The sequence below is a fragment of the Dunckerocampus dactyliophorus genome, chromosome 7 (assembly GCF_027744805.1).
Source record: "Dunckerocampus dactyliophorus isolate RoL2022-P2 chromosome 7, RoL_Ddac_1.1, whole genome shotgun sequence".
NCBI classification, from domain to species: domain Eukaryota; kingdom Metazoa; phylum Chordata; class Actinopteri; order Syngnathiformes; family Syngnathidae; genus Dunckerocampus; species Dunckerocampus dactyliophorus.
In genome coordinates this window covers 15,389,685-15,404,549 of record NC_072825.1, presented here as the reverse complement: position 1 = coordinate 15,404,549, position 14,865 = coordinate 15,389,685, and the positions used below count along the sequence as shown (strand labels likewise).

At 38.1% G+C, this 14,865-nt stretch overlaps 2 protein-coding genes across 5 annotated transcripts; both read right to left on the bottom strand.

The window, feature by feature from the left end:
* Positions 1 to 1,357: 1,357 nt before the first annotated feature.
* trmt11 (tRNA methyltransferase 11 homolog) lies at positions 1,358 to 10,197 on the bottom strand. 3 transcript variants are annotated; one of them, XM_054782546.1, is made up of 13 exons: positions 9,437 to 10,197; positions 7,987 to 8,052; positions 7,675 to 7,748; positions 7,432 to 7,513; positions 7,259 to 7,351; positions 6,789 to 6,923; positions 6,394 to 6,550; positions 6,184 to 6,264; positions 5,918 to 6,082; positions 5,534 to 5,606; positions 5,310 to 5,444; positions 3,744 to 3,864; positions 1,358 to 1,898 (listed from the first exon to the last, which is right to left on the bottom strand). In XM_054782546.1, the coding sequence occupies exons 1-13, from the start codon at positions 9,686 to 9,688 to the stop codon at positions 1,752 to 1,754; spliced, it is 1,581 nt and encodes a 526-aa protein (XP_054638521.1). In that variant the 5' UTR covers positions 9,689 to 10,197; the 3' UTR covers positions 1,358 to 1,751. The 3 variants fall into 3 exon arrangements, with proteins under 3 accessions (XP_054638521.1, XP_054638523.1, XP_054638522.1); XM_054782548.1 differs by lacking the exon at positions 9,437 to 10,197 and adding an exon at positions 8,746 to 9,060; XM_054782547.1 differs by lacking the exon at positions 9,437 to 10,197 and adding an exon at positions 8,485 to 8,734.
* hint3 (histidine triad nucleotide binding protein 3) lies at positions 9,339 to 12,865 on the bottom strand. Of its 2 annotated transcripts, XM_054782554.1 has the most exons (6): positions 12,672 to 12,865; positions 12,242 to 12,359; positions 12,068 to 12,137; positions 11,227 to 11,353; positions 10,946 to 11,035; positions 9,339 to 9,595 (listed from the first exon to the last, which is right to left on the bottom strand). In XM_054782554.1, exons 1-5 carry the CDS (start codon positions 12,813 to 12,815, stop codon positions 10,988 to 10,990), a joined length of 507 nt encoding a protein of 168 aa, XP_054638529.1. In that variant the 5' UTR covers positions 12,816 to 12,865; the 3' UTR covers positions 9,339 to 9,595; positions 10,946 to 10,987. The 2 variants fall into 2 exon arrangements, with proteins under 2 accessions (XP_054638529.1, XP_054638528.1); XM_054782553.1 differs by lacking the exon at positions 9,339 to 9,595 and having other exon boundaries at positions 10,343 to 11,035.
* Positions 12,866 to 14,865: the final 2,000 nt, after the last annotated feature.

Here is a 14,865-nt window from a genome sequence, read left to right as displayed (position 1 = left end):
TGGTTCAACTGATAAACAAAACAAGGAGCATGTAAGTCTAAAGAATAAGGGAGCCTACATGCAAATGTAGTTGAAAAGCTGCATACTAAGTGCAGGACTGTGTAGAAAGGTGGAAATGTGGACACCATGCAGTTTTCCAAATAAACAAATAATCGTACGGAGGGAAAAAAAAACAGATTTATGTCTCAAATTCATGAGTAGTCTGTATCAAAATCAGAAGATACAAGTAGTTGCAGTTTGTAATACTTGCAGTTTGTAATACTTTCACTTTTGAGTCAATCATACCCTAGTAAATCATAAGCAACATTTTCTACTATGCAGTAATACTGTACTATTTGAAGCATCCATATCTACTTATTTTCTATGCCACTTCTCCTCATTAGGATCGTTCCCATAAGAAATAATGAAAATCCATCCATCCATCTTCTATGCCGCTTACCCTAATTAGGGTTGCAGGGGTATGCTGGAGCCTATCCCAGCTGGTAGGGTACACCCTGGACTGGTCGCCAGCCAATCGCTGGCTGACACTTATAGACAAACAACCATTCACACTCACATTCACACCTATGGACAATTTAGAGTCGCCAACAAGTCACCTAACATGCATGTTTTTGGAATGTAGGAGGAAACCGGAGTACCTGGGGAAAACCCACACACGCACGGGGAGAACATGCAAACTCCACACAGAGATGCCCAAGCGGAGATTCCAACCCAGGTCTTTCCAATCTCCTGGCTGTGTAGCCAACATGCTAACCACTCAGCCACCGTGCGGCTCCTAATATAAATCCAATTATGTCCAATAATGTCCCAGATACCCTTAAATATTAAAAAGTACAGTGGAACCTCAGTTAGCATTCACCCCGGTTAGCATGTTTTTCGGTAAACTACGAAAATTTACACCACAGTTTTGCCTCGGATTGCGTGCATTCTCCGGTTGGTGTTTTGTTAATACACATGTTGTTAATACACTGTGGCGATCTGTGTTTTAATGTAATTTTTTATTAAAAAAAACATTCTGGGAAGACGGCCAAGAGTGGGGAGGGAGGAGGGGAGAAAGAGGAGATCCACACCAACAACTTCTCAACATCTTTGATCGTTTGCGAGCTTTGTTTTGTTAACACCTTTACCCCTTTTGAGTTCTTTCTTAAATTTAATAGTGTTTCGCCATAAGGATTGTGAAAAACAGAATGTGGAATAGTGGCAGATTCTGTATGTATGTCGTATCAAAGCAGTCGCCATACGGTAAAGAATAATGGTGCGTCTTGTTTTCTTTTGTTTCCTGCTTGACGTGTACACTCGGAAGGTATAGGCAGTGAAGTTTTCTGAATTCAATTTTCATATTGAATACTCAATTAAGGTAAGCTAAAACTTTTATTTAAAAAATAGTGAAAAGAATACAAATAAAACTTGAAATGTGTTGCAAAAAATGCCATAACATAAATGCAGTCACCAGCCACATTAGGAAGTAATCCAGTACAATCGCTGTATTAAAACTTCTGCCTTTACATAATAATGTTCAGTTATCAAGATGGTGGTTGTAGTTTGCAGTGGCGTAGCAAAATAATGAAAAGAACTCTTAGTACAATGTATTACACATATATTTAAATGTACACCTCTCTGACAGTGTTGATGAAAACTACGAAATGTTATGTTTGTAAAATATTTGTTACAGCCCTTTTTTGGATCATAGATGTACTTCATGAATTGGTCAAGGAGTCTAATTCATTATGTTTTCTTTATCGGTGTTTCTTTCAAATGACTGGATCTCCTTTGGCATCAGATTTGTTGTCCTTGCTGAGCCTCTTGTTGACTCCACTGAAGTACTTCTCTCTGAAGGCGTTGTGTCCCTGGTAGGGGCAGAAACGAGGGTCCGGCAGGTGTGCCATGCTGTCTAATTCCTGTGAAGAGACAAACAACAGAGGTTACTATGGATATGGTGCCTGATTCCCTCTCAGATTGTCATTTCGAGTTCTACAGATTTAAGTGGATCAAACTTCACACCAACTGCAATTACTATAAATTGAACTGTCCTAAAGTAATTGAACTGTAATTGAATTGAAACATAAAAAGTTGCATTACCATATGAACTACTTAAAGTCATGACTTGCCAGCACATTAGTCCAATATTTGTATCATCAAGTGTCTTTACCTTTTTGTTAGAATATAAACAAGCTCATGCATGTCTGAACTGTTACAGATGCTTTCAGACAAACAGTTAGTCTTGGCTGTAAGGTTGCCACAAGAAAAAGGAGGAGTGAACTGAATAAGCAGAGTGGAAGTGATGACTCAAATTGCCGGGTCTGTAATTTCTCAACGCCTTCCTTTTTTCCCTGACTGATGTAGCCATGTAACCCAGAAATCAAGTTCCATGCCCCCCAAGGCTTTACACATGTTCAATCCAGTACATAAATACATAATAAATACAGCACCAGAAGAACATCCTACCTATGCTGAAACATGGATGATGGAATCAATATGCTTTTTTGTATTTAGTTGAAAGTGGTGCTTAAGGCACGGTGGAGGTAACTGTGAAAAATTCCAATTACTAGACAATTATGCCTTCATCTGAAAGTTCATATTTCAGAATGACATTGACGATGAGCAAGCAAATGCTCTAACCAAAAAAACAAAATCAAGGTTTGTAACGGCCAGCTAGAGCCCAGTCCTAAATCAAATTGAATGATTTTCTATACCACTTGTCCAGCTGACTATTGGGCGAGAAGCATGGTACACTCAGGACTGGTCACATCCACACCTGTGGACAATTTACAGTCTCCAATTAACCGAATATTCATGTTTTTGGAATGTGGGAGGAAGTTGGAGTACCCGGAGTAAAGTCATGCACGCAAAGGGAGAATATGCAAACTCCACAAAGATGATGGCCAAGTAGATATTCGAACCCCCGATCTCCTGACTGTGAGGCCAACATGCTCACCACTCGGTCGCCACGTGGCATAACATTTCAACATAAATAATTCCAACCTGCTTCATTAACTAACCGTCTAAATGAACCCATTTAAAAAGCATTTAAAGTGTACTTATTTTGATTAACTTTAACGTAATGATAACAATACTATTACTTACTGCCTCTTATTAAAATTACTGGCAGAAAACTGAACATTCTAAGTGTTAATTAAGCCATGGCTTCATGAAGCCACATGACACAGCTAAAGGGTACCTCGACAGTAGTCTGGAAGATGACAGTCATCTCGTCAGTAACTACGGTAGTTTCAATTTATTTTGTCAACAGTGGTACTCAAACTCCGGTTCCAAAGCCCTGCACTGACATGTACATGCAGTTGCATATCAAAGAAATGTGTAAGCAACTCACTTGACATGAATTACGTCATATCTTCGTTACTGTGCATGCTCACACATACTGTACTGCAATAAACACACATTACTGTGCAGATGTGTTCCTGTAACTTATAAATACAAAACCACAAAACATAACCTACAGTACAACAGCATGCTCCCAAATGTCCTGACTTTAATGCAAATAAAATTCCATTATAAGGTAAACTCTCGAGTTACACAAGGAAACAATATGCTTGAAAATTTCTCATCATCATCATCACATGTTTTCAACACAACATCCATGCAGAAATGTTGTCTGTACACAAGAAAAGTTTATTGGAAATGCGCACATTGCTCACATCCTCCATCATTCAGATTCTTGTGAGCGGAGTCTTCATGCATGCATTAAATATAAATAATTACCTCCCCAAAACATATGCACTCACCTCGGGTTCTTTGATCTTCTCCATGGTGATCAGGCGGCGGGATGTGTGGCTTGATAGCGTTTGCTCACAATTGCTAATGAGCTGCAGACATGGATGAAGTGGAACCATCTCCTCACAGTATCTGAAAGTATTTATCGGTGTATAATTACAAGCAGAAACAAAATAATAATAATAACAAAAATGCACACAAAAAATGTTTAATTTCCATAAATTAAATTACCATCCGCATTTAATTTGATGTTGCTGACACATCGTAGCACAATTAACACAGACAGAAATGCTCCCAGCACAATGACGGGTTTGCAAATAACTATTTGGTTGTCCCTTTGCCTTTACAATATATAAGGCCAAACAGTTATGCAATGTTCCCATAATTCCTACCTGCTGATTGTAAATCACAAGGTGACTAAGGCCCCACATTTGGGCTTCTACATGCAGACGAATACAAAAGCACACAGGGGTCAGCCTGTACACCACAGACAGGCAGTTGACATATCTGACTTGCCTGGTCTCAGACGTTTATTTTGGCTTTGCTCTGACAGTCAGAGTCAAGCACTAGTAGATGAGTAGCTAAGACAAATGTGTGAACATGATGACACACGTGCTTGTAAAAGGAGGCCACACACACCCACGCATGTGTGAATGTATGTGAAACACACACAAAAGCAATGAATAAAATAGGCTTCAAAGTTTAGTAACCTTTGTTTATGTTTTCGCTGTCACATACAAAAATGCTTGCAGGGAAACCCAGCGGATGCAAGATTATGTCATTCTCATCTCTTCGAGGCAAAAACATGCCAGCCCTGCTGGGTTTTCTTCCACAAATGTCTCTTGTTGCTGCTGCTGTTTGTTGTGGTTCTTACCTGTAGCAGTTAACACCTGCATATGCAGTCAGCGCTACATCTGCACAGAACTTTAAACAATTCAAAACTTTGTTTCATGTGATCGGTCCTGTAGTTTTGGAGTGTGAGAAGTGGCGCACTGTTGTCAGTTGTGGTTTATCTAGACCTAATTGGACCCACCTGTATGCTGCTCAGTATACTGTAATTTACACAGGTAAATGCAGTTTTGCTGACACATTTTATAGAAATGGCAATAACATCGTGCTGGAGGGCATTCTGCAATGTAAAGGTAAAGTGTGCTGAGGAATTTTTTGTGGTTCTTGAATTCGCAGTATGTATTAGTGAAAACCAGTTTTGAGCTTTTATGTTGTGTGCAGTTTTTGGTATGAGGGTTCCCCCTGTTGACAGTTCCTAGTATTACCTCACAAGGTGAAACATAATGATGGATTAAACTATTGTAGACCTGAGTAAATCACAGGTGAATGCAGAGTAATTTAGAGTTTTAAACAGGAAATGCAAGATTAATCTTCCATACAAGAGTTTAGTAATGCTACTCATCAACAAGCTTATCAATACTAACCCTAAAGATTTGCTGGATTGTCACTATGCAACCAGCTGTGATGTTGCATCCTACTGGTCCACTACTGTCACAAGATAATCAACAAATACTCTTAGTAGAAATACTCTGTCATAATGGGATGATACTATAAGTACATTTACTTACTCTGGCCGATGAACAGGCAGCCAATAGACCAACCTTCCTCCCATGACCAAGTGATGAGCAGAAAAGTTTAGCAGGTCAGCTAAGATGTCACTTAAGTGGTAGGACTGGGACACAGCCACATGTGACTCGGCATAGCTGGGGGAAAAAAAAAAACAACTATTTACAACACACCTGCAGTTTGAACCACTGAGTCTTTTGTCTGTAAAATTTTTAGATTAACTTACATGCCATCCGGAGGTTTGATGGTTTCTTTGTGGGAGCCCGTTCTTCTTGTGGACTCACGTATACCATAGGGAGCTGAACATACAACAAACAAGTGTATCCCATTATGACAAAAGAACAGTGGTGGAGTAAAACTGCAGCCAAAATGATTACAAACACCTCAGTGAAGTTCCATACAACTGCAAACTATATCCATAAATATGCTCCTTATTATTAACCAAAGAGTGTGAATCAAAACCGAGCATTACTATCATCATAAAGACAGCATTATAGACCTTCCGCAACAGATCTTGTTACTTAATGTTTTATGTCTAATATGTTTTTTTATTAACCATAGATCCAAATAACAGAAACGAGTAAGATGCAATGATACAAAAATAACATACGATCGGTAATGATGGCATCAAAAAGTGGGGTCTTCCTCCACACAGCCTTGGATGCGTCAGACACCATCACGTCTACATATGTCTTCTCTGTTCCGTATTGTCGCAGGTTAGCGCGGATGTTTTCATCAGGTCCACGCCATTTCTGATTTTTACGGCTTGATCGCCCTGGAAGAACAAGAAAATAATGATACCCTAAATATTTTCACAATTGAATTGAAAATGTAATACATAAATATAAAGAAAGACAAAACAACTACATACAACACCTTTGCCATGGATAGTGTTGTAATCAATATCCGATCCACACACGTAAGCTCCGAAATGAGAACATGCAACCAGCAGACTTCCTTCAACATGTCAACAAAGCAGAAATTCAATAAATCTGTGTCTGTCCAAAATTTATTTAAAATGTTCTAAAGTTTGCAAGCTATAATGTATGTTTTTTTTCTGTGCATGAACTACAAATGATAACTCACCAGTACCAACAAATGGATCAAAGACAAGGTCGTGCTCTTTGACCTTAGCATGGTTGGCCATGATAAATGAGAGGCATGCATCCATACTGGTGTTTCCTATGAAGTGTCGATTCTTCACGCTGTGCGAACGTATCAATTCACGTTGACCATCTGCTATCTGTGTAGGTAAACAAGGGTAAGGTAAAAGGCAGTGAGACCGACAGCAGATTTGCTGGTGCTTCTGTGCACTTTTTTACAGCTGCTATTCAACTCAAAAGGACTTTACATTTGATAAGAGTGTCAATTTGTTGATCAAAATATCTTTATACAATAATACAATATAATTGCATTCAAATTCCAGTATTAAATATACAGTCTTTAATGTCCTTTGTAATTTAATCTCACAGGTCTCTCACCCATCGGCCAAAATAGATGTAATCTGGATGCTCAGGGATGTTGTTGGGGTCAGTGCCGTAATCTTCCAGCAAACAGAAGATGTGCTGAGGGTTCTTTAGGTTTACTACACCCTGAAAGGGAAGGTATTCCATTGCCTGTAGAAAGAATGCACAACATGATATTGTGAACATACAGTCATTAAAATAAAACTTTAATTACACCTACACATTTAAAGAAATTAGTACAAGAGCTGTATTTAAAAAATCTATTAAAAATGCCACCTCTGATTCTCTAATGGTTGTAGAAGATTAGAAACTAAGTAACAAACTGCAATACAAAACACGTTGCTAAATCAATAGCTCTCTAATAATGTAAACAACATTGAGAAGTACGATGATTGTAAGTGAATACAGCTCTTGCATGGCATATCTTTGGGCTATGCACGCACACACACACTAACTATCTCAGAGAAACATATTTCAACACTCACATCAATTCGTTTAATTCTCTCTTCAAACACCAGGGTTTTGTTGAAGGTGTAAACATTTATTCTGTATGTTGAGTTTTTGTGCATGAATGGTGACTGCAGAGAGAAAAGTATGCAGGTTTAATCAAACAGTGAATATTGTTCAACATCACAGAATAAGGCTTACACTCACTGACCATGTTCTCCACTGGGTAGTTCAGTAAAGATGTTCTGAGCTCACTATGTGTCCGTCCGTGGCCCCATAGCTCAAAAGCAGACCTTGACAAACAAAAACAACATGTAATCACTGTGCCATAAACAAAATAAGGCATAGGAACATTGAAAATAACCCAAAAGGGAGAACGCTGAAATAAGTGCAATATGCCCAGTATGACCAAGAATCAATATTGAGTTGAGGATGGTGAGCATTAGGTTCTTACTTTGCACAAACAGATCTGGCCATAATACTGTGGACATCTCCCTCTGTCAAATCATCTAGACACCAGAAAGGAGCCTTGGTGAGAGGAGTGAGTAAAGTTATTAGTATTGTGAATTAGGGAACAACTGTTATAAATTTAAATGTATTACTGTTTAGATACTGTAAAGTGCAATATATAGGGAAATAACATTGTTACCCCTAACTAATATCACAGACAACAACATGTGAACTGTGAAATGATGATTCATGAGATGTATTCCATTGTAATCTTTATGCGTGTTCAAATAAAATCAAAACAAACCAAACGAAACACCTTTTCTTTGAAGTTCCCCCCACGATTGATTTTTTTCCCCCTGAGAGCCAGCAGAGCTTCAATCTCCTGTAGAAATTAACACATACATCACGAAATATACAAGGACTTACATAAAAGCAGAGAGCAAAAAGAACAATAAAGATAGCACATGCTCCATAATAAGTACCACAAATACTATGACGTAAACAGTGCAATAGTAGTACCTGTACAATAAACGCCACAAAAATGGTAGGGAACAGTTTTCGACCGTTTTACCATCTTGTAAATACAAGATATTATCTGAATTGTCTGCCGATGTATTTCATATGAATAACTTAATGGGAGCCAAAGCTTCCATTTAGTTTAACTGAGTCTCTATGGGCTAAAAAGTCTGCTACTGAATTGCTAACGCGACATGACAGATAGATGTACGGTATATAGTTCTACTGTTTTCTACAAATAAACACTATCACTTTTTAAAAAATCAAGACATGGTGATGACAGCTTAGCAACATTTACCGGTAACCTGAAGTCCAAATTGTCTTGAGCAAGATGTATTAAATACTGAAAGCATGATCGTCTAATAGGGGCTGCCATGTTTGTTGTTCATTCAAAACACGTCCGACTAGAAACTACGTTGAATGGAAAATTGACCGATAGAGGGGCATAATTGCCATAAATGGCAAAAGTATTCTTTTTTCGTAATCAACTGTTTGTTGAAACATATATGCATATGTTTATAAATGCAGATTTATAGGATAGAAACAGATAACCACTTACCAATATTTAAATAGGTGGATGAAGCTGATTATTTTAATAATAATGGTGACGTTGTGGTTGTTGAGTCACTCATATTGTTTGTCATATATTTAAATCAATAACAACTTATTCATAACGAAAGTATGGTCGCTACATTTTACTGGCGTGTCAAACTCAACTACTTGTAGTTCTCTTCAGGCTTGTAATCTGCTTTACTTCAATAGGCGGTTTGTTTGGCCCGCCCAAAATTAGACACTGATTGGCTAGCTGCGTCATTTCGAAGAGCTCATTGGTTTTGCCTTGGCACAGGAAAGAATCTGTCCTCTTGCTATTGTCAGCAATGCTGCTCTTCTGTGGAGCTCCAGTTAATACCGAGACACTTGGCTGAAGTGTACCTTTTATTGGGAGTGACCATTCCAGTCTGACATGTAAGTTTCAGATCCAGTTTGTGTACTTTTGTGTTTACCATTCCAAAAAGAGCAATATTTTAAAAAAGTGCTCTTCCATGCAATCATGCTCAACTATTTTCTTAAAAGTTGTCTTTAACTAAAAGATTTTTTTCTCTTTCTCATATTTGGATACTAAAAAGCACAGCAGCAAAATCATGGACCATGAAAATAACTCTCCTGCTGGGTTCACTGATGACACAGCAGCATGCATTGTGTCTGTAAAAGGCCTGAAGGACAACTGGCAGAAGTGGTCTGATAATCACCAGGAACACCAGAAGCACAACCCCTTCAGTCACGACACAAGGCCTATGGCAATGGTCCCTCAGAGGGGGCAAGACGATTATGGGAGGCCCCTGCAAGGCTCGTTGACGGCACAACGTGGGGAGGATGCTTACACACACATCAGCAGGGAGGTTCAGGAGCTGTGTGAGGTCATAAGAGAGATTGGAGAGCAGAGATACAAAGACAGAGATGGTAGAGGGATCACTGTAAAATTTGGCAAGCTGTTTGAGCATTATGTGACAATCTCAAACAAACTAGTGGGTATTCTTCTACGGGCACGCAAGCAGGAGCTGGTTGACTTTGAGGGTGAAATGTTGTGGCAAGGGAAGGATGATGATGTTGTGATTACTCTGTTGCAATGACCAAAAATTAAACATTTATTTTAGTTGCCTAATATAACATTTCTGAAGTTAAAAAAATTGCGTGTGGTTGATTTGATTGGTGCTTGTTTCGTATTGCACGAAGCCAAATACTGATACATAAAAGTCAATACCAATCATGTTTTATATAATCGCAGTTAAGAGCCAATTCTCATTTGCCATGCATCTGTTCACAATGTTTTATTGACAATGATGTGGAACCTTCATTTGAACCTTATAATTCAAATTAAGTCAAAATGGCAAAATACACGGTGCTATAAGATGAACTTGATCTAACCTACAGTATGTAAAATATATGTTTTTATGAATATATTTTATAACACAACAGGTTTGATAAATTAACATGTTCACAGTAGCTTAAACATTTATGCTTGAATAAATAATAAAGATAGTCGGTTTTTGTGACATTAAAATAATGACCACTACAAAGATGTGTGTTTCGTATTTAATTGTGATACTAAATAAACACTATATTAATGTTTCTTAAAGTGCATACATTGACACTGATTAGAGAGTATGATTCCCTGTCTTTACATCTCATTTACATAATACAACCAATCACCTCATCACTGACTTACAGACAGGAAAATAAATCAATTTTCACATACAGATATATTAACAAGCCAGTCAAAATACTTGCACGGGTCCTTTGGCATACTTAACTTCCAACGTCAGGATTACTTACTTGTTTTCACTTAAAAGGAAACTTGTAAATAGTTCATGCAGATGCTACTTGATGCTTCCACTCTTGTTTCCAATGTTACTAAATACCCAGCAGTAATGATGCCACATACCTGAGGTAGTCATTGTACTCGTGTGTATGTTACTGCATGTCATGGTAAGGTCTGATGTTACATTGATCATGGCATTTTCCTTAAGAAAACAGCGCTTTCATCAATGAGCAACATTTTGATAATGTAGATTTGAATTACACCATATGACACCTGCCTCAAATTCAGCTTACTATCAAGTTAACATCCAACTTCAAATGTGATAGTGTTTGTTAAGGAAGAAAATAACTAAGGTATAATTTTTTGACAGCATTCAAACACAGACTATCTGTATCATCCAACATGATAATTAGAATGGAACCACAGATCCCTGAGTCACCTCATAGATGCAAAATTCAAGAGTTGGACCCACAGTATGTCATCATTTAGTTTCCCCCTTGGAGTTGAGATGCTCTATCAGTTGCTCTGCCTGCAAAACATTAACCACGTATAGTATAGTTTAAACACAGGTTTAGTGGTGCAGAGGAAAATACTGTTGACTCCTCTGGGGCAAACAGAATTGTTGCCGTTAGATATCATATTATTATTTAAGAGAAGATAAGATCAAATAGTCAATGAAAACGTACAATGACAAATCTACTAGTGCAGAGAATCACTTACTGTAATAAACCAATAAGAATTTAGTCTGTAGATTAGGCGAGACATGAAGCCCATCTGGCTAGCAGGTGCCAGAACGTGAAGATGTAGATGTGTGACTGAACAGAATGGGGGCCAATGGAAACCAAACCTGCAGAAAAATCCACATGGAACACACAGTTGTGCTTTCTCTCACACAGCATGAACGTTGTTCATATCACACATTTCAGGTATCTTTTGGGTTTTTTTTTCTCTCTAAATTAGCCCTCATTATGGCTCAAGAAAGTGAAACGTCAAAAAAAGCCACAGCACTATAAGGAAGCCTTATTGCATTACTGTTGAAAAAAAATTAAGAAATAATAGATATTTGGGGGACCCCTCGTGGCCACAGTGGAGAGAAGACATTGATCTGAACAATTTAGTGAACAATTGTGTTATGTATTTGTTTTTGTGTTGTTTCTTCATAATAAAGTCCGTTTTTAGTTGTTTCTATATTGTTTTAACCAAACCCCTAAAAATAAGGTAAACATGAAATGGGAAATGGGAAAAATTACTAATTTGTAATAATAATTAATCATTAAGTAATCCCTATCTACTGTATGTATGACACTCAGGGTCTGCGAGGTCTTACTTTGGAAATTTTCTCTCTTTTTTTTTTTTTTGCTACTAGCTAGCTAGCCAGCCATGATGCCGTTAATCAGAACAGCTTCATGGACACCACTCAGTGCTATGGTGGGTTGAATTATTTTTTTCCTTTTTATGCTTTATCATGGCGAACTACTAACTACGTAAAATAGTCTTCCAAAAAAACAATCCATGGTGCAGTCAAGGGTGAGGACACATAACATACTTGAATGTAGCTCACCTGACGTCACTGAGAGCCGTCACATCGTTCTTTTGCAGGATCTCCTTCCCTAGCTCCACCATGCGTTTCACTGCATATGACAAATATGAACTTTAGACCCATACTATGAATATTCAATATTCGCTACATTCGGAAAGTGAAAAACAATTATAAATATGTCAAATTTCACTTCACCTAAAGGCACATGTTCTTTGCTGAGTGATTTACAGTTCCCAACATGTTTAGTAGGGACCACTAGGTAATGGTGCGGAGCTCCAGGTTTGATGTCTCTGAAACATGAGATCTCTTCATCCTGTTGTGAGTAATGGACACGTTTCATGCCCCAATGACAGCACAACATTTTAACCACACTAACTGTCATAAGCGATCTTCCACATAAAGCTAACCAACCATCTCGAGATTATCGATTAGCTAGCATACCGCTGCTTATATACTGTATTAAATCCCTTAAATGAATACAAGCACAGCATATGAGGCACGCATTTCTGTAACAGACCGTCGACTAAACAAGCAATGTCAATACAATTTAAGATCTACGACGATTAAATAGGCGTAGTTAATGTGGAATGACGTGAGTGCTAATATGCTATTACAACATGCTCACAGAGTGCAGAAGTTCCGTGCCCATTTCATTGTTGACAATCCTGCAAAAAATACATTTTTTGTCATATTCTTCCACGGATACTTGTCTAGTTTTAGAAACATCATCCTGCATTGACTGTGTCATATTAACATTGGCTCCCTCCATTGTGGACTGTCAGTCGCCAAAGACCAACTTAGTCGATCCCAGAGGTCATCGAACAACTAAAGCGGAAGTACAATACTGATGGTCGAGATGATTTGAAGTGCGCATTGTCGTCATCAGAGGGCGATAAGTGCAAGCCTTTCAACTAAACAAACACAGCCGTCTGAAAGACTTTGTTAAAGTTCAATCTCTTAAAAGGGACTGTAAGCAACTCACTCCAAATTACATTTTTGAATCAAAAAATATGAAAATCACCACCACCGGCTAGAATATGCTACCAATAGTGGTTTAAAATAACAGAGTGAACCAAAATGTCTGTATTTTTCACAGTTACAAATTAAACTACATAAAAATGGTTGCACTTAAATTCGGGCCGATTAGGATGACTGCCGCTCATGGATGTCCCTCACTGCTGCCAAGCAGACACGCACATGTCCATAGCACATGCACATACACCAAAGCAGTCACAGAGAAGTGGCCAGCAGTGTGTGATTCTGTTGTTCCAATAGGCTATACAGTACACTGAATGATAGCTAACGCTAATAGCTAAACTTTGCCAAATTACTATCATTTACTGAAACAAACATAACTAATGCGTGTGCATTATGTAAGGCGTGGTTTGAAAAGGGTTAAATAACTCTTTGCCACCTAGTCACTTGATTTTAATGGAATGATTCACGCATGTTCGAAAGTTAGTGCCCGCTAGACCATTGATTCCCAACCAGGGGTACACGTACCACCAGTGGTACGCAAGCAAATTGCAGGGAGTACGTGGAAACATTTAATTTTCAAGATGATAAGTACATACTCTCAGTCATTTCATATTAAGCCAGATGAACAAAACAGAACGTGTGCGCTACAACTAGTTTCCCCAGGGAGAAAATAACCTGTGGCACAGCTGTGCCAAAATTATAACAGTTGTGTTACATTCTACTTTTGGAGAATTATCAACACATATGATTGAGGTGGTGCTCATGGTATGACAAAACGGCTCTGGGGGTACACAAGACAAAAAGGGTTGGGACCCGACTGTGATAACGGAATTTAATTTAATTTAACGGAAAGTAGGATTCCTTAGTTACTCTAGTAGCATGCCTGTTTACGATCTTCTAAATAGGGCTGTAACATTATTAGAGCCTTCTAGACTTGAAATAACACGCCTATAGTCACCTTTACACTCATATTACCCAATATAGTAGGCATAATAAAAGCAAATAAGCCAGTTAGGACATAAATAAGACTCGTACTTACTACTTAATAGTTAATAAGTACTTAATACTTCTTACTTAATACTCGTGGTTGTTGCTATAAATATGTTCTGGTGTTGGACAGGAAGTGACGTCAGGGGTTCAGAGTTGAGTTTTAGCTTGTTGTGGGTTACAGCCGCAACAGCAGCCCATTTGTTATTATGATTATGACTATTATTATTATGTAATTACCTCCACCAAGCGCAAGGCAAAGCGCAAGCGCAGCGCAAGCGCAGCGCGGAGGTTATGTTTTGCCGGCGTTTATCTGTTTGTTTGTTAACTTGAAAAGTTCTGAATGGATTTTAATGAAATTTCTAGGAATTGTCGGAAATGGGATGTGGAAGAACTGATTTGTGGACCATGAAATGTAGGACCATTTTTGACATTTGTGCGTATAATTCCACAAAAAATGGTCAGAGCATTTGGAAAAAAAATACAGGACAAGTTTCCAACAAGTTCAACAAAATTGCATACAGTCTTTAAGAGATTGAACTCCAAACTCCAAAATATGTTATGAGATCATTTAAACCAGAAACAAAAGCCTGTTGTTCCGCGGTCAAGTCTGGTGCTTGTCTCATCGAACAATTACTACGTTCACAATTTGTGTCATCTTTATAGTGTATATTTGTATTTTTCCGTTCATTTTAATGCTTGAAAATGCTTAATTTAGGCAAAAAATACATATGCAGTAATTTGCTTAAATATGCATAGTTTTTTACTCATAATAGGCCATATCTAACCACGAAACAGCACTATTTATTAATTAATACATGTTTGAAAAACTGTGATACATCGAACCCCAATGT

Coding starts and splice junctions, on each gene's coding strand:
- trmt11 (XM_054782546.1), bottom strand. CDS start 9,688: ATGCTCAAACAGCTTGCCAAATTTTACAGTGATCCCTCTACCATCTCT. Junction 6,551..6,788: donor ACATCTATTTTGGCCGATGG/GTGAGAGACCTG, acceptor TTACCTACACAG/ATAGCAGATGGTCAACGTGA. Junction 5,445..5,533: donor ATCAAACCTCCGGATGGCAT/GTAAGTTAATCT, acceptor TTTTTCCCCCAG/CTATGCCGAGTCACATGTGG.
- hint3 (XM_054782554.1), bottom strand. CDS start 12,815: ATGGAGGGAGCCAATGTTAATATGACACAGTCAATGCAGGATGATGTT. Junction 11,354..12,067: donor ACGGCTCTCAGTGACGTCAG/GTGAGCTACATT, acceptor ATTTTTCTGCAG/GTTTGGTTTCCATTGGCCCC. Junction 11,036..11,226: donor ATTCTTATTGGTTTATTACA/GTAAGTGATTCT, acceptor AATGTTTTGCAG/GCAGAGCAACTGATAGAGCA.